General features: G+C 39.3%; 3 protein-coding genes across 3 annotated transcripts; all 3 read left to right on the top strand.

Moving 5' to 3' along the window:
- Positions 1–2,432: 2,432 nt before the first annotated feature.
- Positions 2,433–3,023, top strand: LOC149238310 (uncharacterized). Its single transcript, XM_089369527.1, has one exon. It carries the CDS (start codon positions 2,433–2,435, stop codon positions 3,021–3,023), a length of 591 nt encoding a protein of 196 aa, XP_089225653.1.
- An 18,440-nt stretch (positions 3,024–21,463) lies between these two features.
- On the top strand, positions 21,464–22,054 carry LOC149238309 (uncharacterized). Its single transcript, XM_089369526.1, has one exon. It carries the CDS (start codon positions 21,464–21,466, stop codon positions 22,052–22,054), a length of 591 nt encoding a protein of 196 aa, XP_089225652.1.
- Positions 22,055–26,360: 4,306 nt separating this feature from the next.
- Positions 26,361–26,951, top strand: LOC149238308 (uncharacterized). The gene has a single exon (XM_089369525.1). The coding sequence runs from the start codon at positions 26,361–26,363 to the stop codon at positions 26,949–26,951; it is 591 nt and encodes a 196-aa protein (XP_089225651.1).
- Positions 26,952–27,180: the final 229 nt, after the last annotated feature.

Below are 27,180 nucleotides of genomic sequence, written 5' to 3'. Positions count from 1 at the left end.
TAGACATGCAATCACTCTGAATTCACCTAGTGCTCAGACTTCCTGTGTATGTTTATGAGTTGAGGTTCTTTTTGAGAAATGTTCTGAGTGTTTAAACATTATATGCCTTGGCTTCCATGATTGAGTAGTTAATAGTTTACTGCAGAGGTGTTTGACTCCATGAGCCCAATGGAAGAAGTGTTATTTTGTTGTTCCAACCAGCTTATTTTCATGTACTATTTGAAGAGTTAGCCATCTTTTCTTGTTATTAATCCATATCAAAAATCTGTGAGAGAGCCCTCTCTGACTAAGGAGGCTAAGCCTTAGTCTAAAGCCTGGTTTGAAATAGTTGCATGAGATCTTGCTAAGTAGCAGCCCTTAGTACACGATTTTGTGATAACATTTTGGTGCGTCTGCCGGGAGCCTGAAGTCTATTCATTCCCGAAATTAAGAGGTTGAACTTCTGAAGGTAGCAGGAGCTCAAACATCTTTTTGAGGCTGCAAAACTACCTTGGCGACTCCACACATCGAATTAGAAATTGGAAGGTGACTCCACTGCTAGAAGATCAGTAGCTTGATGAAGTTTCAAGATGGATTCTACTGCAAGAATGAATGCCAGGTATGCTCCTATGGATCGGTCTCATATCCCTGGTTTTCCAAATCCTATGCCAAAGGTTGATTGGTTAGAGGATCTTCCAATATTCAAAGATGAAAAGAAGGATGATGCTGCTCTCCATTTGGTTAAATTCCATATGCATGTACGCAGTCTTAAGGTTCATTTCCCTGAAGATTGTCTCATGAAAATGTTCATGACCACTTTAGAAGGAAAAGCATGGTCTTGGTATAAAAGTCTGGAAAATGGTTCAATATATTCACTTGCTTGTTTTCATGATGAATTCTGTGAAATGTATAAAGAATGTTATCCTTCCTTATTGCTGCTCAAAGACTGCTGTAGATATTATTTAAGTCTTATTAAGTATTTAGAGGATGGTTATGATGATGATGAATTCACAGATGAAGAAATTTTAGAGGCTCTTCATAACAATGCATTCCAGCACCAAGGAGGAGATATAACATCCCATGAAACACAACATGAAGATCAGCAGGGGTTTATTTGTGAAAACCATGTTTCATCCCTTGATATTGATGTAGAGATGCAGCAGATTTGTCAGGCTTCAGATCATCATGAGTATGAAATCGATTGCACACAGCAAGAAGATGTGCTGGAAGACAGCTTCTACGACCCTCAGGCAGAGGAAAAGATTGTTCATTTTTGTAATTTCTTGCAGCTGCTTACACCAAAGAATGAGGATAATAATGAGGAAAATTCCATTGTTTGTTGGAATGATTTAGAAAAGGAGTTGGATAGCTTGTCAAATAGCAGATTGGATAGCAAATCAAAGGGGTCTTGTGTGGTTGAGAATCAGTGGCCTGAAAGTTACAAGAATCAGCAAACTAACCATGTGTTTTTTGACCCTATAGCTGAATACATGGAAAATATTTACTGTTCAGGATTTCAGTTATATTTTCATGTTGAAGAACAGTTACACCTCATGCTGCCTTGGTTACTTCAGTATCTGATTTATTTTTGTTTTAAGAACAGCCAAAGGACTCAAACGTCAGATAAGATAAATGATTGGCTACATTCGAAATTCCATATTGATTGAGCAGAAAGAAGTTGAAATTGTTAGGGTAGGTAGGTAGGAAAAGGCAAATAAGCTCAAGGTTGACTGAGCATTTCCTTTAGTAGATGTAGATTTCTTTCTCCTACAGTGATCATCAAGCTTAAGCCCGAGGTGAAGGCCCCAGAAGCTTGAAGGTGATGATTGTCGAGCAAGTTTTAGTTTGTCATAAATGAATAAATTTTATAAGGCACTGGAACTACGAGTTCTTAGTGCACCACAAGGGCACACTATCCCAAGTGGAGCCACTGTTATCATTGAAAATTCCGTTTCCAAACATTTGCTCAGATTAGCTTAAAGACCAAGTGTTTTCGCAGCGCATGAATCCTTTAGCAGTTTCGCAGCGCAGCCTGTTTTAGTGATTTCGTAGCGTGCTACGAAATGGGGGATTTGTTCGAATCCATAGTAGCTATTATGCAAAATAGTTCTGGGGCGGATACATTTTACAGGTGGCATGTTCTCAAGAAGTCATCATCAATGCTTGTCATTAAGTTTGGTCAGTGTGAGTTTCTTAGAAAGGGTGCAATAATTGGTTCATTGATGGATGCATGACCAATGCCTATCATACAACCATTTGGGCAGCAATCTTTGTTCAATAGATATGTGGATAGCTATTACAATGATGCTAATGGATCTGTTGGTTCTTCATATCATACAAAGACACTTAAACTCATCCCAGCATGCAGAGGCATAATTTTGTACCTATGGAACCATCATGGACAAAGAATATTAACCTCAATATACTTATTTTCTGTGTTTTGGTTTATAATGATGCGCATACATAAACCAGTTGCTTCTGTTTGTTTCAGTCCAGGAAATGATGATATTTTGTATGCAGCATATGTAAACACAGTTACTTGCTTGAATGTGCGCATGGCACCTTCCAGTGGACAAGTGCAAAAGTACACATTCAATACAGAGGACATAAATCAGATTACTATGAACTTTAAGTCATCTTTTCTTGCGGTTGCAGATGACAGAGGAGAAGTAAAGATTATTGACATTCGTCAACATTGCCTTTACAAAACACTCAGATCCGTACACACAAATATTTGCAGCTCTGTGCAGTTTCATCCTTGGCGGCCATGGGAAGTTATATCTGGGGGATTAGATTCAAAAATTGTAGCATGGGAATTTTCAAGAGGAAGTCAACAAATGGTTATAGACGCTGCAGTTCCCACCACAGAAAATGCAGAAAATGCCTCGAGTACAAATCAAATTTGTAATCCTCCTTTTGTTCATGCTTTGGCGGTTCCAGAGGAAAATATGGATGGAAAATGTTTTGTGTCAAATAATAATTCACCCGCTATAATGTATTCCAAATTTGGGAATCTGGAGTTCGCACGTCAATTGTTTGACTGAAGACATCAACGAGATGCCGTCTCATGGGGTAACACGATTGCTGCTTATGCTCAGAGTGAAGATGTCAAAGAAGCCTTGAGGCCGGAAGGAGTGAGCCATGATATTGTTATCATGGTTGGCGTATTGCCAGTGGGTGCGCACTTAAGGGTTCTACGATGTTGTGAATGGATCCATGCCCACATGATGAAGACTGAACTTGATTAAAACATTATCCCCAATCTTTTGATTATGTATGCCATGTGCACGTAAACTGTTTGACAACATTAGCATTAGAATTCTCTCTTACGGAATGCAACGATTAAATTCCATGTGTCAAGTGGTCTTTATGAGGACCCCCCTTGCCATATTACCAAATGTATGGAATGAGTGAAGAAGCCAAATGATGGTAAGGATTTGATTGCCACAGGGCCGCCGTTATTAGTGACACCGGGATAGAGATGTGGCACTTCTGATGGCCACCTGCATTAGTGAAATTACCCGAATCACAACACCAGAGGCTTCTTACAATGATGATGTGTTGAGCGATGTCTTTCATTTGATTGTTACAGCTTTCCGCGGTTTAGATAATATAAATAGTCTCCTTGCAAACTGCCTACCATGCGATTATTTATGATATATATCAGTGTGCGCCCGGATGCTGCAGGGTGTTATTCCAAATATGACACATGAGCTCCTGACAGATCAATTAGATGTGAGAAATGAAGAAGCACCGTTAGCGCTGGGAAGGAGGGAACTTATTAGACTTTGTACCAAATGGTATTGCAAATACAAGCACTTCTGGTGCTTGCTGGAAGAGCATCGGGTTCGCTTTGTTGTTGAAAAGTTTGTAAGTGATACTAGTGTACTTGATCAATCTATCATAGGCCAAAGCAAATCAGAAGCTCGAAAAGATTTATGTGCAGTTGGTCCATCTGTTGGAGGTCAGTATGCTGATAATCACGCCAATGTTCATTTGGTACCTAAAACGTAAACTTAAAGTTGCTGGCATCACAGAATCTTTGAACATTGTTGGACAATGTGAAGGTTCATGTTACAGGGAATGTGATTCTGAATCTCAGCATAGCAAAGGTGAAACTGAAGAATAGCAACAGCAACTATTCAATTTTGTGAGGAGTTTAGAGGAAGACTGTGTTTTTTAAGTCACACAGCAGTTTCGTAGCGCGCTACGAAACTGCTGTAGGTGATGTTTTCAATGCAGAATAAACAGTTTGACCGGGAATGTTAGAAGAGAGACACCTGTACATCAATACAGCCTACAGCTCATCTGGAGACATGGTGTTTGGTAGCAGCGTTCCATACTTTGAGTTATTAAAGAGTTAGGAACATGCTGCTACATTTTCGGAGGATGGTAGGAGACAGGGACCTTAAAAATAGGTGTTTTGATCCTGACGATAAATGATCCATCAGCGCTTACAGGTATCCAAAGTCAGTGTTCTTTGCATCTGTAGCTCAATCATCTTGAGCCTAACCAACAAAAGACTGCTGTCAAAGATCAAGAAAGGAATCAGGCATACGAGTAGATGAAGTTAGAGTTTTAGTGTGTTTAGGACTCTTTGTAATTACAGCTCAATACTTTATGTATTTAATGAGTTTGTTTAAAAATAGATAAGGGTAGTTAATGATAGGTCATCGAGCTCCCCTCATGCTTGAGGAGGAGACTCGAAGTAGTTAAGTAGGTTTTTCCTATATATAGTGAAAACTCTAATGTAATTGAGGTTGGAGATTTATGAAAAAACAGAGTTTTTATATTGGCTAATGTAAAAAGACTTTAACAGTAATAGAAAGATTACTTTTTCTTCCCAAGATTCATCTTGTGTTCAAAGGCTCAGAATATATGTGGTTTTGTCTTTATCCTTTCTGTTTTACAGCTCAATAGACATGCAATCACTCTGAATTCACCTAGTGCTCAGACTTCCTGTGTATGTTTATGAGTTGAGGTTCTTTTTGAGAAATGTTCTGAGTGTTTAAACATTATATGCCTTGGCTTCCATGATTGAGTAGTTAATAGTTTACTGCAGAGGTGTTTGACTCCATGAGCCCAATGGAAGAAGCGTTATTTTGTTGTTCCAACCAGCTTATTTTCATGTACTATTTGAAGAGTTAGCCATCTTTTCTTGTTATTAATCCATATCAAAAATCTGTGAGAGAGCCCTCTCTGACTAAGGAGGCTAAGCCTTAGTCTAAAGCCTGGTTTGAAATAGTTGCATGAGATCTTGCTAAGTAGCAGCCCTTAGTACACGATTTTGTGATAACATTTTGGTGTGTCTGCCGGGAGCCTGAAGTCTATTCATTCCCGAAATTAAGAGGTTGAACTTCTGAAGGTAGCAGGAGCTCAAACATCTTTTTGAGGCTGCAAAACTACCTTGGCGACTCCACACATCGAATTAGAAATTGGAAGGTGACTCCACTGCTAGAAGATCAGTAGCTTGATGAAGTTTCAAGATGGATTCTACTGCAAGAATGAATGCCAGGTATGCTCCTATGGATCGGTCTCATATCCCTGGTTTTCCAAATCCTATGCCAAAGGTTGATTGGTTAGAAGATCTTCCAATATTCAAAGATGAAAAGAAGGATGATGCTGCTCTCCATTTGGTTAAATTCCATATGCATGTACGCAGTCTTAAGGTTCATTTCCCTGAAGATTGTCTCATGAAAATGTTCATGACCACTTTAGAAGGAAAAGCATGGTCTTGGTATAAAAGTCTGGAAAATGGTTCAATATATTCACTTGCTTGTTTTCATGATGAATTCTGTGAAATGTATAAAGAATGTTATCCTTCCTTATTGCTGCTCAAAGACTGCTGTAGACATTATTTAAGTCTTATTAAGTATTTAGAGGATGGTTATGATGATGATGAATTCACGGATGAAGAAATTTTAGAGGCTCTTCATAACAATGCATTCCAGCACCAAGGAGGAGATATAACATCCCATGGAACACAGCATGAAGATCAGCAGGGGTTTATTTGTGAGAACCATGTTTCATCCCTTGATATTGATGTAGAGATGCAGCAGATTTGTCAGGCTTCAGATCATCATGAGTATCAAATCGATTGCACACAGCAAGAAGAAGTGCTGGAAGACAGCTTCTACGACCCTCAGGTAGAGGAAAAGATTGTTCATTTTTGTAATTTCTTGCAGCTGCTTACACCAAAGAATGAGGATAATAATGAGGAAAATTCCATTGTTTGTTGGAATGATTCAGAAAAGTAGTTGGATAGCTTGTCAAATAGCAGATTGGATAGCAAATCAAAGGGGTCTTGTGTGGTTGAGAATCAGTGGCCTGAAAGTTACAAGAATCAGCAAACTAACCATGTGTTTTTTGACCCTATAGCTGAATACATGGAAAATATTTACTGTTCAGGATTTCAGTTATATTTTCATGTTGAAGAACAGTTACACCTCATGCTGCCTTGGTTACTTCAGTATCTGATTTATTTTTGTTTTAAGCACAGCCAAAGGACTCAAACGTTAGATAAGATAAATGATTGGCTACATTGGAAATTCCATATTGATTGAGCAGAAAGAAGTTGAAATTGTTAGGGTAGGTAGGTAGGAAAAGGCAAATAAGCTCAAGGTTGACTGAGCATTTCCTTTAGTAGATGTAGATTTCTTTCTCCTACAGTGATCATCAAGCTTAAGCCCGAGGTGAAGGCCCCAGAAGCTTGAAGGTGATGATTGTCGAGCAAGTTTTAGTTTGTCATAAATGAATAAATTTTATAAGGCACTGGAACTACGAGTTCTTAGTGCACCACAAGGGCACACTATCCCAAGTGGAGCCACTGTTATCATTGAAAATTCCGTTTCCAAACATTTGCTCAGATTAGCTTAAAGACCAAGTGTTTTCGCAGCGCATGAATCCTTTAGCAGTTTCGCAGCGCAGCCTGTTTTAGTGATTTCGTAGCGTGCTACGAAATGGGGGATTTGTTCGAATCCATAGTAGCTGTCATGCAAAATAGTTCTGGGGCGGATACATTTTACAGGTGGCATGTTCTCAAGAAGTCATCATCAATGCTTGTCATTAAGTTTGGTCAGTGTGAGTTTCTTAGAAAGGGTGCAATAATTGGTTCATTGATGGATGCATGACCAATGCCTATCATACAACCATTTGGGCAGCAATCTTTGTTCAATAGATATGTGGACAGCTATTACAATGATGCTAATGGATCTGTTGGTTCTTCATATCATACAAAGACACTTAAACTCATCCCAGCATGCAGAGGCATAATTTTGTACCTATGGAACCATCATGGACAAAGAATATTAACCTCAATGTACTTATTTTCTGTGTTTTGGTTTATAATGATGCGCATACATGAACCAGTTGCTTCTGTTTGTTTCAGTCCAGGAAATGATGATATTTTGTATGCAGCATATGCAAACACAGTTACTTGCTTGAATGTGCGCATGGCACCTTCCAGTGGACAAGTGCAAAAGTACACATTCAATACAGAGGACATAAATCAGATTACTATGAACTTTAAGTCATATTTTCTTGCGGCTGCAGATGACAGAGGAGAAGTAAAGATTATTGACATTCGTCAACATTGCCTTTACAAAACACTCAGATCCGTACACACAAATATTTGCAGCTCTGTGTAGTTTCATCCTTGGCGGCCATGGGAAGTTATATCTGGGGGATTAGATTCAAAAATTGTAGCATGGGACCTTTCAAGAGGAAGTCAACAAATGGTTATAGACGCTGCAGTTCCCACCACAGAAAATGCAGAAAATGCCTCGAGTACAAATCAAATTTGTAATCCTCCTTTTGTTCATGCTTTGGCGGTTCCAGAGGAAAATATGGATGGAAAATGTTTTGTGTCAAATAATAATTCACCTGCTATAATGTATGCCAAATTTGGGAATCTGGAGTTCGCACGTCAATTGTTTGACTGAAGACATCAACGAGATGCCGTCTCATGGGGTAACACGATTGCTGCTTATGCTCAGAGTGAAGATGTCAAAGAAGCCTTGAGGCCGGAAGGAGTGAGCCATGATATTGTTATCATGGTTGGCGTATTGCCAGTGGGTGCGCACTTAAGGGTTCTACGATGTCGTGAATGGATCCATGCCCACATGATGAAGACTGAACTTGATTAAAACATTATCCCCAATCTTGTGATTATGTATGCCATGTGCACGTAAACTGTTTGACAACATTAGCATTAGAATTCTCTCTTACGGAATGCAACGATTAAATGCCATGTGTCAAGTGGTCTTTATGAGGACCCCCCTTGCCATATTACCAAATGTATGGAATGAGTGAAGAGGCCAAATGATGGTAAGGATTTGATTGCCACAGGGCCGCCGTTATTAGTGACACCGGGATAGAGATGTGGCACTTCTGATGGCCACCTGCATTAGTGAAATCACCAGAATCACAACACCAGAGGCTCCTTACAATGATGATGTGTTGAGCGATGTCTTTCATTTGATTGTTACAGCTTTCCGCGGTTTAGATAATATAAATAGTCTCCTTGCAAACTGCCTACCATGCGATTATTTATGATATATATCAGTGTGCGCCCCGGATGCTGCAGGGTGTTATTCCAAATATGACACATGAGCTCCTAACAGATCAATTAGATGTGAGAAATGAAGAAGCACCGTTAGCGCTGGGAAGGAGGGAACTTATTAGACTTTGTACCAAATGGTATTGCAAATACAAGCACTTCTGGTGCTTGCTGGAAGAGCATCGGGTTCGCTTTGTTGTTGAAAAGTTTGTAAGTGATACTAGTGTACTTGATCAATCTCTCACAGGCCAAAGCAAATCAGAAGCTCGAAAAGATTTATGTGCAGTTGGTCCATCTGTTGGAGGTCAGTATGCTGATAATCACGCCAATGTTCATTTGGTACCTAAAACGTAAACTTAAAGTTGCTGGCATCACAGAATCTTTGAACATTGTTGGACAATGTGAAGGTTCATGTTTTAGGGAATGTGATTCTGAATCTCAGCATAGCAAAGGTGAAACTGAAGAATGGCAACAGCAGCTATTCAATTTTGTGAGGAGTTTAGAGGAAGACTGTGTTTTTTAAGTCACACAGCAGTTTCGTAGCGCGCTACGAAACTGCTGTAGGTGATGTTTTCAATGCAGAATAAACAGTTTGACCGGGAATGTTAGAAGAGAGACACCTGTACATCAATACAGCCTACAACTCATCTGGAGACATGGTGTTTGGTAGCAGCGTTCCATACTTTGAGTTATTAAAGAGTTAGGAACATGCTGCTACATTTTCGGAGGATGGTAGGAGACAGTGACCTTAAAAATAGGTGTTTTGATCCTGACGATAAATGATCCATCAGCGCTTACAGGTATCCAAATTCAGCGTTCTTTGCATCTGTAGCTCAATCATCTTGAGCCTAACCAACAAAAGACAGCTGTCAAAGATCAAGAAAGGAATCAGGCATACGAGGAGATGAAGTTAGAGTTTTAGTGTGTTTAGGACTCTTTGTAATTACAGCTCAATACTTTATGTATTTAATGAGTTTGTTTAAAAATAGATAAGGGTAGTTAATGATAGGTCATCGAGCTCCCCTCATGCTTGAGGAGGAGACTCGAAGTAGTTAAGTAGGTTTTTCCTATATATAGTGAAAACTCTGATGTAATTGAGGTTGGAGATTTATGAAAAAACAGAGTTTTTATATTGGCTAATGTAAAAAGACTTTAACAGTAATAGAAAGATTACTTTTTCTTCCCAAGATACATCTTGTGTTCAAAGGCTCAGAATATATGTGGTTTTGTCTTTATCCTTTCTGTTTTACAGCTCAATAGACATGCAATCACTCTGAATTCACCTAGTGCTCAGACTTCCTGTGTATGTTTATGAGTTGAGGTTCTTTTTGAGAAATGTTCTGAGTGTTTAAACATTATATGCCTTGGCTTCCATGATTGAGTAGTTAATAGTTTACTGCAGAGGTGTTTGACTCCATGAGCCCAATGGAAGAAGCTGTCACACAGAATCTGTCAAGGGTGCGGACACGACTGACCTTCCTAGAAGTCTAAGACATTCTAATGACAAACAAGACAAAATGGAGTGATCTTTCTCTAAATACACCTTTTACAACATGAAAACTACAAGTGTTTAGGCTTACCTTATTCCAAAACGCTGTTGTTGAAGTCCGTTCTTGACGATCCGGATGAGCTCCTCCTTCAAGTCAATTCCTGCAACCACAAACAATCAAACAATTACCAAGCACTTGCATTTCATATAATAAAACATATATTCAACATGCAGACCAAGGAACACATGAAATAACTCATTAACACAAGCTATTGAGAAAAATAAACCAGTTTGTATTAATAATGAAACAAAGAAACTCTTACAACCTGGCCTTGGTGTTGTGCAAGTTCCTCCCAGGGTCCATCAAGGGTTTTCCTCTACTTTGACAAAGCTCACCCTCTCCCAAGTAGAATCAAGTGAAGACAATCTCTCCTCACAAAGGCTCTAATGGAAGACCTAAATCCTGCAGCATTTACCCAAAGAAAATGTATAGCTCCAACCTCTTCTCCCTCTGGCTCAATGTCTTTATTTATAGTGCTGTAAAGAGGTTATTCAGGTCCACTATCAATGGGATCATCCCCCTCTTTGGGTGGGATAGCTCCCTTATTGATGGGATAAGTTCCCCCTTAATAGAGATACATGAACCAACTGGAGGCGCATCCATTTCATCAAACCGACCTCTAGAATGTTCTAGAAGTAACCACAAGTAACTTTTTCAAGATAAAACTCGCGCATTTTTCCTTTTACAGAGGGACGCACCTGTCCCTTAACATACAGAGCGTCCATGGACGCAGATTTTGTGAACATGGTCAGCGTCCCCACAGGTAAGGCTAGAGAGAACCTGCGACCCCAGAGATAAACATAGTTTTTACAAGACTTTCTCTCTTCTTTGAGTTTGAGATGGATAACAGAGGCATGAGACTTGCCTAAGAGGGTAGCATGACTGTTGATTTGAGCCATACTAACTGTAAGTAGTCAAGGTGACATTTTTTAGTGTAACAGATTGCCCCCTAAAGTGCGAAGCCTGGAATAGAGTAGGGTTTTGTAATTCTAGGAAGGGTGAAGCGCTTTATCATTTCAAGGATTGTCTTGTGGATGGCCTGGTTGGAACCTGCAATTTTCAACACAAAATACATGGATAAGATTATATCATCACTGAGGTAGGCATTCCCATACTCAGATTCAAAACTTTAACTAATGGACTAACTATTCTGATACAGGAATGATCTTGCAGTACATCATTTTTATAGACTTTTGTAGACACAGTATGGACGCAGCCATCTATTTATGATTAGTCTAAATAGATAATGAATACAAAACTCCTCGCAGCCTGGATGGTAGAAACTAGATCCAGGGTCTTCACTTCTACTTCCCGAATTGGTACGATTCTAGCATGTGATTAAATGATTCGATGTCGAACATGTTAGAAACCACTTGATTACCAGTCGATGATGTAAACTGTTAACAAGCGTGAGAGAAACCACCAGTAATGTCAATGGTCCTCAAAGTACCAAGCACAACCCGTGAAATGTGAATAGATGTTTTGATGTCGAACACTTCACGGAATCCTTTGATCGAAAGTCAATGATGTAAACTGACGTCAAAGGCGAGAAACCTGCCATTGATGCATGCAGACTTCAAGGTACTGTCGATTCCTAAGTCATCTTTCTAGATAATGTGTCGATGTCGATAGAAAGCGACCCGTTGCAGGCAAGCCCACAACACGAAATCATTGTTCAAGTTGAAGAAATGTTGCTGTAAGGACTGACTCAGGGATGGTCAAATGGATGACAAGTATTTTGCAGATGAAATTTTTTGCTTGCAGACCTCTTGAACACATAACGACACAACAGATGGCTTGGTGACGTATAACTCAAAGTTAACCCCTGGAACCCGGTTAAAGACTTTCAAAGTGATTTGGTCAACTGTGAGGTAAAAGATTTCCCAACCCAGGTGAATGAAAAGTGTCGTGTTCAAGAGCGGTAATAAAGTTTCTTTTGAGACAAAAGGTGACAAATAGGTTCATTCTTCTCTTTTTTCCCCCACCATTTCTGGCAAGTACCTCTTTATTTTTAACAAGCTTGAGGAGGATAACATATGCTTGATTATAAGCTCATCCTTCGGACGAGTCCAACCTAGTTTAAATTCGAACCCTAGGAAGGAGTGGTTCGTTCCTGTTTGTAATTGAACAGGTCCTCTACTGTAAAAGTTTAACGAGCCCAGTATAGGAGAAACTCGGCGTTTTTCAATTTTAGAGAGTCTGAAAAAACTAAAGGAGACTCCACGTTGAACTTTTTCGTATATTTGTGTCCCTCAAGCCCGAAAAAGTATAAAATAATACCTGGGGGAACCGCTTGATCTTGCGACCAAGGAGTACTTTCATAATAGTGTCGTTAACCTGAAAAGTAAAAAGCGATCAAGGACACGTCGTTTTATTTCCTTATCGAGTTCGAAACGACAAAAACCCGGCAATCTTTTCCTGATTTTGCGGTCAGAAAAGAGCTAAAAGGGGACCGTCTTTTAATTCCATTTTAACGAGTGTAAAAGAAACACTCGGCGATATTTTCATGTTTTAGGAGTCAGAAAAGGGCTTAAAAGATGACTCTGAGGTTTCACTTTTTCGTAAGTTTTAACGAGTTCGAAAAAGGGATAAAAATGTACTCATGGTTTTCAATTTTTCGTAAGTTTTAATGAGTTCGAAAAAATGATAAAAATATACTCATATGGCCGACTTTCAATTTAATTTACGAGCAGGAAAAGACGGAAAGAACTCGGCATTTTCATTTGTTTTACGAGAATGAAAAATAGCAAAATAATCTCGGTATTTTCATGAGTTTAACGAGTCTTGAAAATAATTGAAATTGACTCGAAATAGGTTTCATTTTTACAAAAGCTTGAAATAGATAAAAACTATGCTTCAAAGTAGTTTCATTTTATACAAGCTTGAAACAGAGAGAAACTGTGCTTGATGCCCCCTAAGCGTAACTGCTAGAGTGCATGCCCCCCAGCTTCATTTCATTCAACCAGCTGGATGAAATGAAGGTTCATGAACGAGATCATTAGAAAGACTCGACCTAAAACTGTAAGAAAATTATGCAAAACACTGAAATAACTAACCTAAATATACAACTTAACATTTACGAGATCTAGTCAAACTCTCGACTCAAGTAGAGGAGGATTTGTTTCATTTTTTAACGAGCTTGACACAGGAAAAGAACTATGCTCGGATTCAGTTTCATGTTTATGCAAGCTTGAAACGAAAAACTATGCTTGTTATAAGTTCGCATGCCCCCAGCGTAATGACGCAAAACGAGGTACATGCCCCCCAAGCTTCATTGCATTCAATGAGGTGGATGGAATGAAGCTTTTCTTTCAAGATCTTGGAAAGACTTGTGGGAGTTGTTTCATTTTTTAGTGAGCTTGACACAAGACAAGGAACTATGCTCATAACTACTTTCTACAATCTACCTAACAAAAAACTTTACTCTAAAAACCTTGATTCATTTTTTAACGAGCTTGACACAAGACAAGGAACTATGCTCTAAAATCCTTGATTCATTTTTTAATGAGCTTGACACAAGACAAGGAACTATGCTCATGACTACTCTCTACAATCTACCTACTTAACCTACCCGTGTTTCATTTTTTAACGAGCTTGACACAAGACAAGGAACTATGCTCAAAAAGTTCGCATGCCCCCAGCATAATGATGCGAAATGAGGTACATGCCCCCCAGGCTTCATTGCATTCAATGAGGTGGATGAAATGAAGGTTTACTTTCAATATTTAACTTGAAAAGGGAGTTGTTTCATTTTTAAAGAGGTTGACACAAGAAAAGAACTATCCTCATACCTGATTCATTTTTTAACGAGGTTGACTCAGTAACAGGAACTATCCTCAAACCTGATTCATTTTTTAACGAGGTTGACTCAGTAATAGGAATTGTCCTCAAAATCCTACTTTCTACAATCTACCTACATATCCTAAAATCTAGCTGATTCATTTTTTAATGAGGTTGACTCAGTAAAAGAACTGTCCTCATGCTAGCCTATTTCATTTTTTAACGAGGTTGATACAGGAAAAAACTATCCTCGTACTCACTGATTCATTTTTTAACGAGGTTGACTCAGTAAAAAGAACTTTCCTCGTACACACTGATTCATTTTTTAACGAGGTTGACACAGTAAAAGGAACTTTCCTCATGCTAATCCTACTTTCCTATATAACCTACTATCTACCTGATTCATTTTTTAATGAGGTTGACTCAGTAACAGGAACTTTCCTCATAACATCCAATTTCATTTTTTAACGAGGTTGAGAGAGGAACAAACTATCCTCGTGTTCACTGATCATGGCTTCCAACTGGAAGAAAGACATGTCAATGGACACACCTTGATCATGGCTTCCAAGAGGTCTTCATCAGAAGGAAGAATAGTCTTTTGGAAGGAAGACACGTCAAGGGACTCAAAAGGGATAAGAACATCGTGTTCAAATAATCCCATAGAGTTTTCCATGTCAATTACCGGAGCTAAATCAAAGGAAGATGAGCAAACAGTGAGAGGCTCACTTACATCGGTAACTGAAATCATGGGACCGGTTGCCACATAATTAACCCGTGGCAGGGTAGATACCACTTTAGAATCAGGAACATTTAGGGGTGTCATATTATTGGTAGTTGAAAAAAGACTAGGGAACGAAAGCTGGTCTACAGTCACAATACTGCCATTGTGAGGGAAAGACATCACGCGAAAGAGTGTCGATACGACAGCTTTCATTGCATAAACATAGTCTCGCCCAAGGAGTAAATTGAAATCCAAGGGACCTCGAACTACCATAAGATCAATACAGACAGTTTTACCTTCCAAGGTAATAGAGAACTTAGGAAGGATCCCTAAAGGTTCACTAATGGTTCTGTTAAAAGCTTTCAGATTCTGCGTAATAGGCGCAAGCTGAGGGGAACCCAAAGCTTTCCAAACAGTTGAGGATAAAATACTAACAGAAGCACCTTCATCTACCTGAGTACGATGTATGTCCCTACCACCAGCCTTGACAATGATTTGGAAAGGGATGGAGGAAGGAAGACGAGGTTCTGTCAGTCTATTCCAATCAAAGGAAAAGACCTCAGTACTTGGAGCGGGTTCTGTAGAAACAGGTGAAATGCCCCCCGGCATAGAAGAATCTGATGTAACAAGAAGAACCTGAGCGGTATGAAGTTCACTCTCTAAATGGAAAGTGGGATCGACCGAATGTGAAATTGAATCGACCACTTGATCAACTAATTGATCACCAACCTGAGTGACATGAGTTTCACTCTCCAATGGAAGAGTGTGATCGACCGTATTTGAATTTAGATCAATCACTCCGTCAGTTGACGGTAGGTTGGGAGAAAGTTTACGGTAACCAGTTGGAAATTCTTGCTGTGGAACAGTAAGGTTTTCCAACAAAGTTGAGGCTTCATCCATGTGAGGGAAAATGTGAGTTTGATGACTCCCTTTGCATAACTTACAAGGAAACCTAACTTTACCCTTTTTCCCAGGAACCTGACTATCACTGGTTGATGGATCAATGGAAAGTTGATGAGATTTTTCTGACCATACTTCCAAGACCTTTGGAATACCAGGGCAATTGACAAGGAAGTGGTCACCCTTACAAAGCCTGCAAGGGTATTTGGGTTTACGATGCATGTCGGAATTTTCCTCAACACAACTAACACTTACAGCCATGGTTGGTTGGTTGACTTCTTTCTTATCTTGCTTCTTCTTCTTCTTCTTCTTCTTCCCTTTCTTCTTCTTCTTAGCCTCCTGGTTACTAGCATCAAGGCTTTTACCAGGCGAAGAGGAAGAAATGGAGGAAGAAAAATTAGGCGAAGAAGGTAAAGGGTCAACAGAAGGTTGGTGATGTTGAGATGGTGAACTCTGTTGAGGTGAAGCATCCGGTTGAGATGGAACAATTGGAGTATTTTGGGCCAACGAAGTTGAAAATAACCATATCGGTAAACCTATTGTAAATCCAGGTAATGACAAAGTAGCCATATAAGGAGGACCAACATTTCCAAAGTAAGGAAAAGTACTAGGATTCTCATTAGGAGGGGTTCCTAGGTTGATAAATTCCGGAACATTTGCCATTTTATTCAACTTCAGTGAATTTTATTAATAATTTAAAACTAAAATTAACAATTCACAATTCACACTTAACAACTAAAATTCACAATTCACACCTATGGTCTCTAAAAGTAAAAACAAACAAATTAACACGCGCTATCAAATCTAGGAGTCAAACCACACACAAACAGTAGCCTTCCGGACCGAAAACACTAGTTGGTGATGAAATCCAACATCGCCGAATTCAGTACAGAAGTGGTGGGTGGAATAGTTACCCCGGCAACCTGCTTAATGAATAGACCGGACCAAGTTCCTCCACTTTAACCGTCTCGAAGTGAAGTGAACCCCCCGGAAAATCCAAGTGAGTATAACCGACGTCTGCTCCAGGTACAGTGGGACCTTCCCTCCACCGTCACCTCGGTAGAACCCTAAAGATTATGGTCACTAAGGTCACCAACAGTAACAAATACACCTGGGGGAACAGTCTAAACTCCGACAGCACGCAAGGGCAGAGTAGCAAGCTCAATCCCCTTACCGGCTCCTTGACAACAATCCAAGGTTTACCGATAAGTGACCCCTGGCTCCTCGACAATGGTTAATCCGAGGTTTACCGTTTGTAATACGTACTGTCTGGCGTCGTTCCCAACGAGGGAGGATGGATCCCCTCACTGGTTCGGACACGAGCTCGTGCTTCTCCTTTAAGAGGAGCTTTCCCAGAGTGTAAATGTAACAATTGGATTTGATTCTATCACAAGATCAGCTACTTGTTTGGTTTTACTGTCTTGGAGAGTTAAGTACTCACCTACTCCAAGACACTAGCCTAAGCTATGTTGGTGCTTCAGAGCCCTAGAAATGTAAAAATTACTAGATGAATTTTAATTAAGCGCTGTGTTATTAAGGTTGTTATTACTCAAATGGGTAAATGGATATGAAACCAATGGTGTTATGACCCGACTCAACTGAATGCAATCGAATATGATAATGTGATCTTTTCAATTCGATGAATCCTAACTAAAGTAAGGAGAGAGTTTCCATTCACTTCCAACAATGCAAAAAATTGATCATTAAGAGAAAATTTAACAAATTCTCTAATGCACTAATTTCATCAAGAAAAACTAATGCAAATCAATTCCAAACCAATTTTTATTTTTATTTTTGTGTAAATTCAAATCAAAGAAAGCTGATCTAAATCTACGATTGATTTTTCAGAATGTAAACTATGCAATTGTAATCTATGCACAATTCACATGAAAAGTATGCAAATGTAATCTATGCACATTTTTCATTCATATTCTGAAACTGAGAACTCTAATTATGCAAATGTGATCTATGCAAGAGAATTATCAAACACAAGATGATTCTAATGTAATCTAAGAACCAATCAAGTGCAAGTCGAGAAAATTGGGTGAGAGTTCCAAAGATCAAAACATAAAAACACTCAAAGGCGATTAACACTCATACACAATTTAGCGAATGAGGGGGAAATTTTTTTGCAAAAACAAAAGCAAAAAGATGCAAAATTGTGAAAAGACTGAGAGAAACCTCCAAGTAATGACCAAAGGAAATCAAATTAAGAATTTCTCAAAAAAGAGACTCAAAACACCCAATTGATGAAAGCTAAAAGCAGGAATGCTAATGAAACAAGTTCAGGTGAAAATTTTTGACAGGGTACTAAAGGATCTGGGCAGAAAACACTAAGAAAAAACAAAATCTAAAAGCAATTAAAGCAAAAATGGAGTTTTCCTAAATTTTTACAGGAAGACGCAGGCAACCCGTTAGAACAGGCGCGGGCCCGCTCTGTGCAAACGGCAAAAGTGCGTCCAAAGACGCACTGTGCAGTACTAAGAGGGTGCGTCCTTCTGGAAAAATGAAGAAAAACCAAATCTAACTAAATCTAAAGCTAAGCCACCCAAATACTAATTCTCACAGTCAAAAACCAGAAAATAAAAATGATTTTCTCAGAGCAAAGTTCACACAAAGGAAAAGACTTTCTCATTAATGGATTCCCCAGCGGAGTCGCCAATTTGTCACACGGAATCTGTCAAGGGTGCGGACACGACTGACCTTCCTAGAAGTCTAAGACATTCTAATGACAAACAAGACAAAATGGAGTGATCTTTCTCTAAATACACCTTTTACAACATGAAAACTACAAGTGTTTAGGCTTACCTTATTCCAAAACGCTGTTGTTGAAGTCCGTTCTTGACGATCCGAATGAGCTCCTCCTTCAAGTCAATTCCTGCAACCACAAACAATCAAACAATTACCAAGCACTTGCATTTCATATAATAAAACATATATTCAACATGCAGACCAAGGAACACATGAAATAACTCATTAACACAAGCTATTGAGAAAAATAAACCAGTTTGTATTAATAACGAAACAAAGAAACTCTTACAACCTGGCCTTGGTGTTGTGCAAGTTCCTCCCAGGGTCCATCAAGGGTTTTCCTCTACTTTGACAAAGCTCACCCTCTCCCAAGTAGAATCAAGTGAAGACAATCTCTCCTCACAAAGGCTCTAATGGAAGACCTAAATCCTGCAGCATTTACCCAAAGAAAATGTATAGCTCCAACCTCTTCTCCCTCTGGCTCAATGTCTTTATTTATAGTGCTGTAAAGAGGTTATTCAGGTCCACTATCAATGGGATCATCCCCCTCTTTGGGTGGGATAGCTCCCTTATTGATGGGATAAGTTCCCCCTTAATAGAGATACATGAACCAACTGGAGGCGCATCCATTTCATCAAACCGACCTCTAGAATGTTCTAGAAGTAACCACAAGTAACTTTTTCAAGATAAAACTCGCGCATTTTGCCTTTTACAGAGGGACGCACCTGTCCCTTAACATACAGAGCGTCCATGGACGCAGATTTTGTGAACATGGTCAGCGTCCCCGCAGGTAAGGCTAGAGAGAACCTGCGACCCCAGAGATAAACATAGTTTTTACAAGACTTTCTCTCTTCTTTGAGTTTGAGATGGATAACAGAGGCATGAGACTTGCCTAAGAGGGTAGCATGACTGTTGATTTGAGCCATACTAACTGTAAGTAGTCAAGGTGACATTTTTTAGTGTAACAGAAGCGTTATTTTGTTGTTCCAACCAGCTTATTTTCATGTACTATTTGAAGAGTTAGCCATCTTTTCTTGTTATTAATCCATATCAAAAATCTGTGAGAGAGCCCTCTCTGACTAAGGAGGCTAAGCCTTAGTCTAAAGCCTGGTTTGAAATAGTTGCATGAGATCTTGCTAAGTAGCAGCCCTTAGTACACGATTTTGTGATAACATTTTGGTGCGTCTGCCGGGAGCATGAAGTCTATTCATTCCCGAAATTAAGAGGTTGAACTTCTGAAGGTAGCAGGAGCTCAAACATCTTTTTGAGGCTGCAAAACTACCTTGGCGACTCCACACATCGAATTAGAAATTGGAAGGTGACTCCACTGCTAGAAGATCAGTAGCTTGATGAAGTTTCAAGATGGATTCTACTGCAAGAATGAATGCCAGGTATGCTCCTATGGATCGGTCTCATATCCCTGGTTTTCCAAATCCTATGCCAAAGGTTGATTGGTTAGAAGATCTTCCAATATTCAAAGATGAAAAGAAGGATGATGATGCTCTCCATTTGGTTAAATTCCATATGCATGTACGCAGTCTTAAGGTTCATTTCCCTGAAGATTGTCTCATGAAAATGTTCATGACCACTTTAGAAGGAAAAGCATGGTCTTGGTATAAAAGTCTGGAAAATGGTTCAATATATTCACTTGCTTGTTTTCATGATGAATTCTGTGAAATGTATAAAGAATGTTATCCTTCCTTATTGCTGCTCAAAGACTGCTGTAGACATTCTTTAAGTCTTATTAAGTATTTAGAGGATGGTTATGATGATGATGAATTCACGGATGAAGAAATTTTAGAGGCTCTTCATAACAATGCATTCCAGCACCAAGGAGGAGATATAACATCCCATGGAACACAGCATGAAGATCAGCAGGGGTTTATTTGTGAGAACCATGTTTCATCCCTTGATATTGATGTAGAGATGCAGCAGATTTGTCAGGCTTCAGATCATCATGAGTATGAAATCGATTGCACACAGCAAGAAGAAGTGCTGTAAGACAGCTTCTACGACCCTCAGGCAGAGGAAAAGATTGTTCATTTTTGTAATTTCTTGCAGCTGCTTACACCAAAGAATGAGGATAATAATGAGGAAAATTCCATTGTTTGTTGGAATGATTCAGAAAAGCAGTTGGATAGCTTGTCAAATAGCAGATTGGATAGCACATCAAAGGGGTCTTGTGTGGTTGAGAATCAGTGGCCTGAAAGTTACAAGAATCAGCAAACTAACCATGTGTTTTTTGACCCTATAGCTGAATACATGGAAAAGATTTACTGTTCAGGATTTCAGTTATATTTTCATGTTGAAGAACAGTTACACCTCATGCTGCCTTGGTTACTTCAGTATCTGATTTATTTTTGTTTTAAGCACAGCCAAAGGACTCAAATGTCAGATAAGATAAATGATTGGCTACATTGGAAATTCCATATTGATTGAGCAGAAAGAAGTTGAAATTGTTAGGGTAGGTAGGTAGGAAAAGGCAAATAAGCTCAAGGTTGACTGAGCATTTTCTTTAGTAGATGTAGATTTCTTTCTCCTACAGTGATCATCAAGCTTAAGCCCGAGGTGAAGGCCCCAGAAGCTTGAAGGGGATGATTGTCGAGCAAGTTTTAGTTTGTCATAAATGAATAAATTTTATAAGGCACTGGAACTACGAGTTCTTAGTGTACCACAAGGGCACACTATCCCAAGTGGAGCCACTGTTATCATTGAAAATTCCGTTTCCAAACATTTGCTCAGATTAGCTTAAAGACCAAGTTTTTTCGCAGCGCATGAATCCTTTAGCAGTTTCGCAGCGCAGCCTGTTTTAGTGATTTCGTAGCGTGCTACGAAATGGGGGATTTGTTCGAATCCATAGTAGCTGTTATGCAAAATAGTTCTGGGGCGGATACATTTTACAGGTGGCATGTTCTCAAGAAGTCATCATCAATGCTTGTCATTAAGTTTGGTCAGTGTGAGTTTCTTAGAAAGGGTGCAATAATTGGTTCATTGATGGATGCATGACCAATGCCTATCATACAGCCATTTGGGCAGCAATCTTTGTTCAATAGATATGTGGACAGCTATTACAATGATGCTAATGGATCTGTTGGTTCTTCATATCATACAAAGACACTTAAACTCATCCCAGCATGCAGAGGCATAATTTTGTACCTATGGAACCATCATGGACAAAGAATATTAACCTCAATATACTTATTTTCTGTGTTTTAGTTTATAATGATGCGCATACATGAACCAGTTGCTTCTGTTTGTTTCAGTCCAGGAAATGATGATATTTTGTATGCAGCATATGCAAACACAGTTACTTGCTTGAATGTGCGCATGGCACCTTCCAGTGGACAAGTGCAAAAGTACACATTCAATACAGAGGACATAAATCAGATTACTATGAAATTTAAGTCATATTTTATTGCGGCTGCAGATGACAGAGGAGAAGTAAAGATTATTGACATTCGTCAACATTGCCTTTACAAAACACTCAGATCCGTACACACAAATATTTGCAGCTCTGTGCAGTTTCATCCTTGGCGGCCATGGGAAGTTATATCTGGGGGATTAGATTCAAAAATTGTAGCATGGGACTTTTCAAGAGGAAGTCAACAAATGGTTATAGATGCTGCAGTTCCCACCACAGAAAATGCAGAAAATGCCTCGAGTACAAATCAAATTTGTAATCCTCCTTTTGTTCATGCTTTGTCGGTTCCAGAGGAAAATATGGATGGAAAATGTTTTGTGTCAAATAATAATTCACCTGCTATAATGTATGCCAAATTTGGGAATCTGGAGTTCGCACGTCAATTGTTTGACTGAAGACATCAACGAGATGCCGTCTCATGGGGTAACACGATTGCTGCTTATGCTCAGAGTGAAGATGTCAAAGAAGCCTTGAGGCCGGAAGGAGTGAGCCATGATATTGTTATCATGGTTGGCGTATTGCCAGTGGGTGCGCACTTAAGGGTTCTACGATGTCGTGAATGGATCCATGCCCACATGATGAAGACTGAACTTGATTAAAACATTATCCCCAATCTTGTGATTATGTATGCCATGTGCACGTAAACTGTTTGACAACATTAGCATTAGAATTCTCTCTTACGGAATGCAACGATTAAATTCCATGTGTCAAGTGGTCTTTATGAGGACCCCCCTTGCCATATTACCAAATGTATGGAATGAGTGAAGAGGCCAAATGATGGTAAGGATTTGATTGCCACAGGGCCACCGTTATTAGTGACACCAGGATAGAGATGTGGCACTTCTGATGGCCACCTGCATTAGTGAAATCACCAGAATCACAACACCAGAGGCTCCTTACAATGATGATGTGTTGAGCGATGTCTTTCATTTGATTGTTATAGCTTTCCGCAGTTTAGATAATATAAATAGTCTCCTTGCAAACTGCCTACCATGCGATTATTTATGATATATATCAGTGTGCGCCCCGGATGCTGCAGGGTGTTATTCCAAATATGACACATGAGCTCCTGACAGATCAATTAGATGTGAGAAATGAAGAAGCACCGTTAGCGCTGGGAAGGAGGGAACTTATTAGACTTTGTACCAAATGGTATTGCAAATACAAGCACTTCTGGTGCTTGCTGGAAGAGCATCGGGTTCGCTTTGTTGTTGAAAAGTTTGTAAGTGATACTAGTGTACTTGATCAATCTCTCACAGGCCAAAGCAAATCAGAAGCTCGAAAAGATTTATGTGCAGTTGGTCCATCTGTTGGAGGTCAGTATGCTGATAATCACGCCAATGTTCATTTGGTACCTAAAATGTAAACTTAAAGTTGCTGGCATCACAGAATCTTTGAACATTGTTGGACAATGTGAAGGTTCATGTTACAGGGAATGTGATTCTGAATCTCAGCATAGCAAAGGTGAAACTGAGGAATGGCAACAGCAGCTATTCAATTTTGTGAGGAGTTTAGAGGAAGACTGTGTTTTTTAAGTCACACAGCAGTTTCGTAGCGCGCTACGAAACTGCTGTAGGTGATGTTTTCAATGCAGAATAAACAGTTTGACCGGGAATGTTAGAAGAGAGACACCTGTACATCAATACAGCCTACAGCTCATCTGGAGACATGGTGTTTGGTAGCAGCGTTCCATACTTTGAGTTATTAAAGAGTTAGGAACATGCTGCTACATTTTCGGAGGATGGTAGGAGACAGGGACCTTAAAAATAGGTGTTTTGATCCTGACGATAAATGATCCATCAGCGCTTACAGGTATCCAAAGTCAACGTTCTTTGCATCTGTAGCTCAATCATCTTGAGCCTAACCAACAAAAGACAGCTGTCAAAGATCAAGAAAGGAATCAGGCATACGAGGAGATGAAGTTAGAGTTTTAGTGTGTTTAGGACTCTTTGTAATTACAACTCAATACTTTATGTATTTAATGAGTTTGTTTAAAAATAGATAAGGGTAGTTAATGATAGGTCATCGAGCTCCCCTCATGCTTGAGGAGGAGACTCGAAGTAGTTAAGTAGGTTTTTCCTATATATAGTGAAAACTCTGATGTAATTGAGGTTGGAGATTTATGAAAAAACAGAGTTTTTATATTGGCTAATGTAAAAAGACTTTAACAGTAATAGAAAGATTACTTTTTCTTCCCAAGATTCATCTTGTGTTCAAAGGCTCAGAATATATGTGGTTTTGTCTTTATCCTTTCTGTTTTACAGCTCAATAGACATGCAATCACTCTGAATTCACCTAGTGCTCAGACTTCCTGTGTATGTTTATGAGTTGAGGTTCTTTTTGAGAAATGTTCTGAGTGTTTAAACATTATATGCCTTGGCTTCCATGATTGAGTAGTTAATAGTTTACTGCAAAGGTGTTTGACTCCATGAGCCCAATGGAAGAAGCGTTATTTTGTTGTTCCAACCAGCTTATTTTCATGTACTATTTGAAGAGTTAGCCATCTTTTCTTGTTATTAATCCATATCAAAAATCTGTGAGAGAGCCCTCTCTGACTAAGGAGGCTAAGCCTTAGTCTAAAGCCTGGTTTGAAATAGTTGCATGAGATCTTGCTAAGTAGCAGCCCTTAGTACACGATTTTGTGATAACATTTTGGTGCGTCTGCCGGGAGCCTGAAGTCTATTCATTCCCGAAATTAAGAGGTTGAACTTCTGAAGGTAGCAGGAGCTCAAACATCTTTTTGAGGCTGCAAAACTACCTTGGTGACTCCACACATCGAATTAGAAATTGGAAGGTGACTCCACTGCTAGAAGATCAGTAGCTTGATGAAGTTTCAAGATGGATTCTACTGCAAGAATGAATGCCAGGTATGCTCCTATGGATCGGTCTCATATCCCTGGTTTTCCAAATCCTATGCCAAAGGTTGATTGGTTAGAGGATCTTCCAATATTCAAAGATGAAAAGAAGGATGATGCTGCTCTCCATTTGGTTAAATTCCATATGCATGTACGCAGTCTTAAGGTTCATTTCCCTGAAGATTGTCTCATGAAAATGTTCATGACCACTTTAGAAGGAAAAGCATGGTCTTGGTATAAAAGTCTGGAAAATGGTTCAATATATTCACTTGCTAGTTTTCATGATGAATTCTGTGAAATGTATAAAGAATGTTATCCTTCCTTATTGCTGCTCAAAGACTGCTGTAGACATTCTTTAAGTCTTATTAAGTATTTAGAGGATGGTTATGATGATGATGAATTCACGGATGAAGAAATTTTAGAGGCTCTTCATAACAATGCATTCCAGCACCAAGGAGGAGATATAACATCCCATGAAACACAGCATGAAGATCAGCAGGGGTTTATTTGTGAAAACCATGTTTCATCCCTTGATATTGATGTAGAGATGCAGCAGATTTGTCAGGCTTCAGATCATCATGAGTATGAAATCGATTGCACACAGCAAGAAGAAGTGCTGGAAGACAGCTTCTACGACCCTCAGGCAGAGGAAAAGATTGTTCATTTTTGTAATTTCTTGCAGCAGCTTACACCAAAGAATGAGGATAATAATGAGGAAAATTCCATTGTTTGTTGGAATGATTCAGAAAAGCAGTTGGATAGCTTGTCAAATAGCAGATTGGATAGCACATCAAAGGGGTCTTGTGTGGTTGAGAATCAGTGGCCTGAAAGTTACAAGAATCAGCAAACTAACCATGTGTTTTTTGACCCTATAGCTGAATACATGGAAAATATTTACTGTTCAGGATTTCAATTATATTTTCATGTTGAAGAACAGTTACACCTCATGCTGCCTTGGTCACTTCAGTATCTGATTTATTTTTGTTTTAAGCACAGCCAAAGGACTCAAACGTCAGATAAGATAAATGATTGGCTACATTGGAAATTCCATATTGATTGAGCAGAAAGAAGTTGAAATTGTTAGGGTAGGTAGGTAGGAAAAGGCAAATAAGCTCAAGGTTGACTGAGCATTTCCTTTAGTAGATGTAGATTTCTTTCTCCTACAGTGATCATCAAGCTTAAGCCCGAGGTGAAGGCCCCAGAAGCTTGAAGGTGATGATTGTTGAGCAAGTTTTAGTTTGTCATAAATGAATAAATTTTATAAGGCACTGGAACTACGAGTTCTTAGTGCACCACAAGGGCACACTATCCCAAGTGGAGCCACTGTTATCATTGAAAATTCCGTTTCCAAACATTTGCTCAGATTAGCTTAAAGACCAAGTGTTTTCGCAGCGCATGAATCCTTTAGCAGTTTCACAGCGCAGCCTGTTTTAGTGATTTCGTAGCGTGCTACGAAATGGGGGATTTGTTCGAATCCATAGTAGCTGTTATGCAAAATAGTTCTGGGGCGGATACATTTTACAGGTGGCATGTTCTCAAGAAGTCATCATCAATGCTTGTCATTAAGTTTGGTCAGTGTGAGTTTCTTAGAAAGGGTGCAATAATTGGTTCATTGATGGATGCATGACCAATGCCTATCATACAGCCATTTGGGCAGCAATCTTTGTTCAATAGATATGTGGACAGCTATTACAATGATGCTAATGGATCTGTTGGTTCTTCATATCATACAAAGACACTTAAACTCATCCCAGCATGCAGAGGCATAATTTTGTACCTATGGAACCATCATGGACAAAGAATATTAACCTCAATGTACTTATTTTCTGTGTTTTGGTTTATAATGATGCGCATACATGAACCAGTTGCTTCTGTTTGTTTCAGTCCAGGAAATGATGATATTTTGTATGCAGCATATGCAAACATAGTTACTTGCTTGAATGTGCGGATGGCACCTTCCAGTGGACAAGTGCAAAAGTACACATTCAATACAGAGGACATAAATCAGATTACTATGAACTTTAAGTCATCTTTTCTTGCGGCTGCAGATGACAGAGGAGAAGTAAAGATTATTGACATTCGTCAACATTGCCTTTACAAAACACTCAGATCCGTACACACAAATATTTGCAGCTCTGTGCAGTTTCATCCTTGGCGGCCATGGGAAGTTATATCTGGGGGATTAGATTCAAAAATTGTAGCATGGGACTTTTCAAGAGGAAGTCAACAAATGGTTATAGATGCTGCAGTTACCACCACAGAAAATGCAGAAAATGCCTCGAGTACAAATCAAATTTGTAATCCTCCTTTTGTTCATGCTTTGGCGGTTCCAGAGGAAAATATGGATGGAAAATGTTTTGTGTCAAATAATAATTCACCTGCTATAATGTATGCCAAATTTGGGAATCTGGAGTTCGCACGTCAATTGTTTGACTGAAGACATCAACGAGATGCCGTCTCATGGGGTAACACGATTGCTGCTTATGCTCAGAGTGAAGATGTCAAAGAAGCCTTGAGGCCGGAAGGAGTGAGCCATGATATTGTTATCATGGTTGGCGTATTGCCAGTGGGTGCGCACTTAAGGGTTCTACGATGTCGTGAATGGATCCATGCCCACATGATGAAGACTGAACTTGATTAAAACATTATCCCCAATCTTGTGATTA

Source organism: Pinus tabuliformis, chromosome 8, assembly GCF_031772625.1.
Source record: "Pinus tabuliformis cultivar Carrire ecotype Pingquan chromosome 8, CPIR1, whole genome shotgun sequence".
In the NCBI taxonomy this organism is placed as follows: domain Eukaryota; kingdom Viridiplantae; phylum Streptophyta; class Pinopsida; order Pinales; family Pinaceae; genus Pinus; species Pinus tabuliformis.
This window is presented reverse-complemented; position numbering and strand designations above follow the sequence as displayed.

Bases quoted from the DNA above. Each gene is read 5' to 3' on its own strand.
- LOC149238309 (XM_089369526.1), top strand. From the start codon at position 21,464: ATGCGCATACATGAACCAGTTGCTTCTGTTTGTTTCAGTCCAGGAAAT.
- LOC149238310 (XM_089369527.1), top strand. From the start codon at position 2,433: ATGCGCATACATAAACCAGTTGCTTCTGTTTGTTTCAGTCCAGGAAAT.
- LOC149238308 (XM_089369525.1), top strand. From the start codon at position 26,361: ATGCGCATACATGAACCAGTTGCTTCTGTTTGTTTCAGTCCAGGAAAT.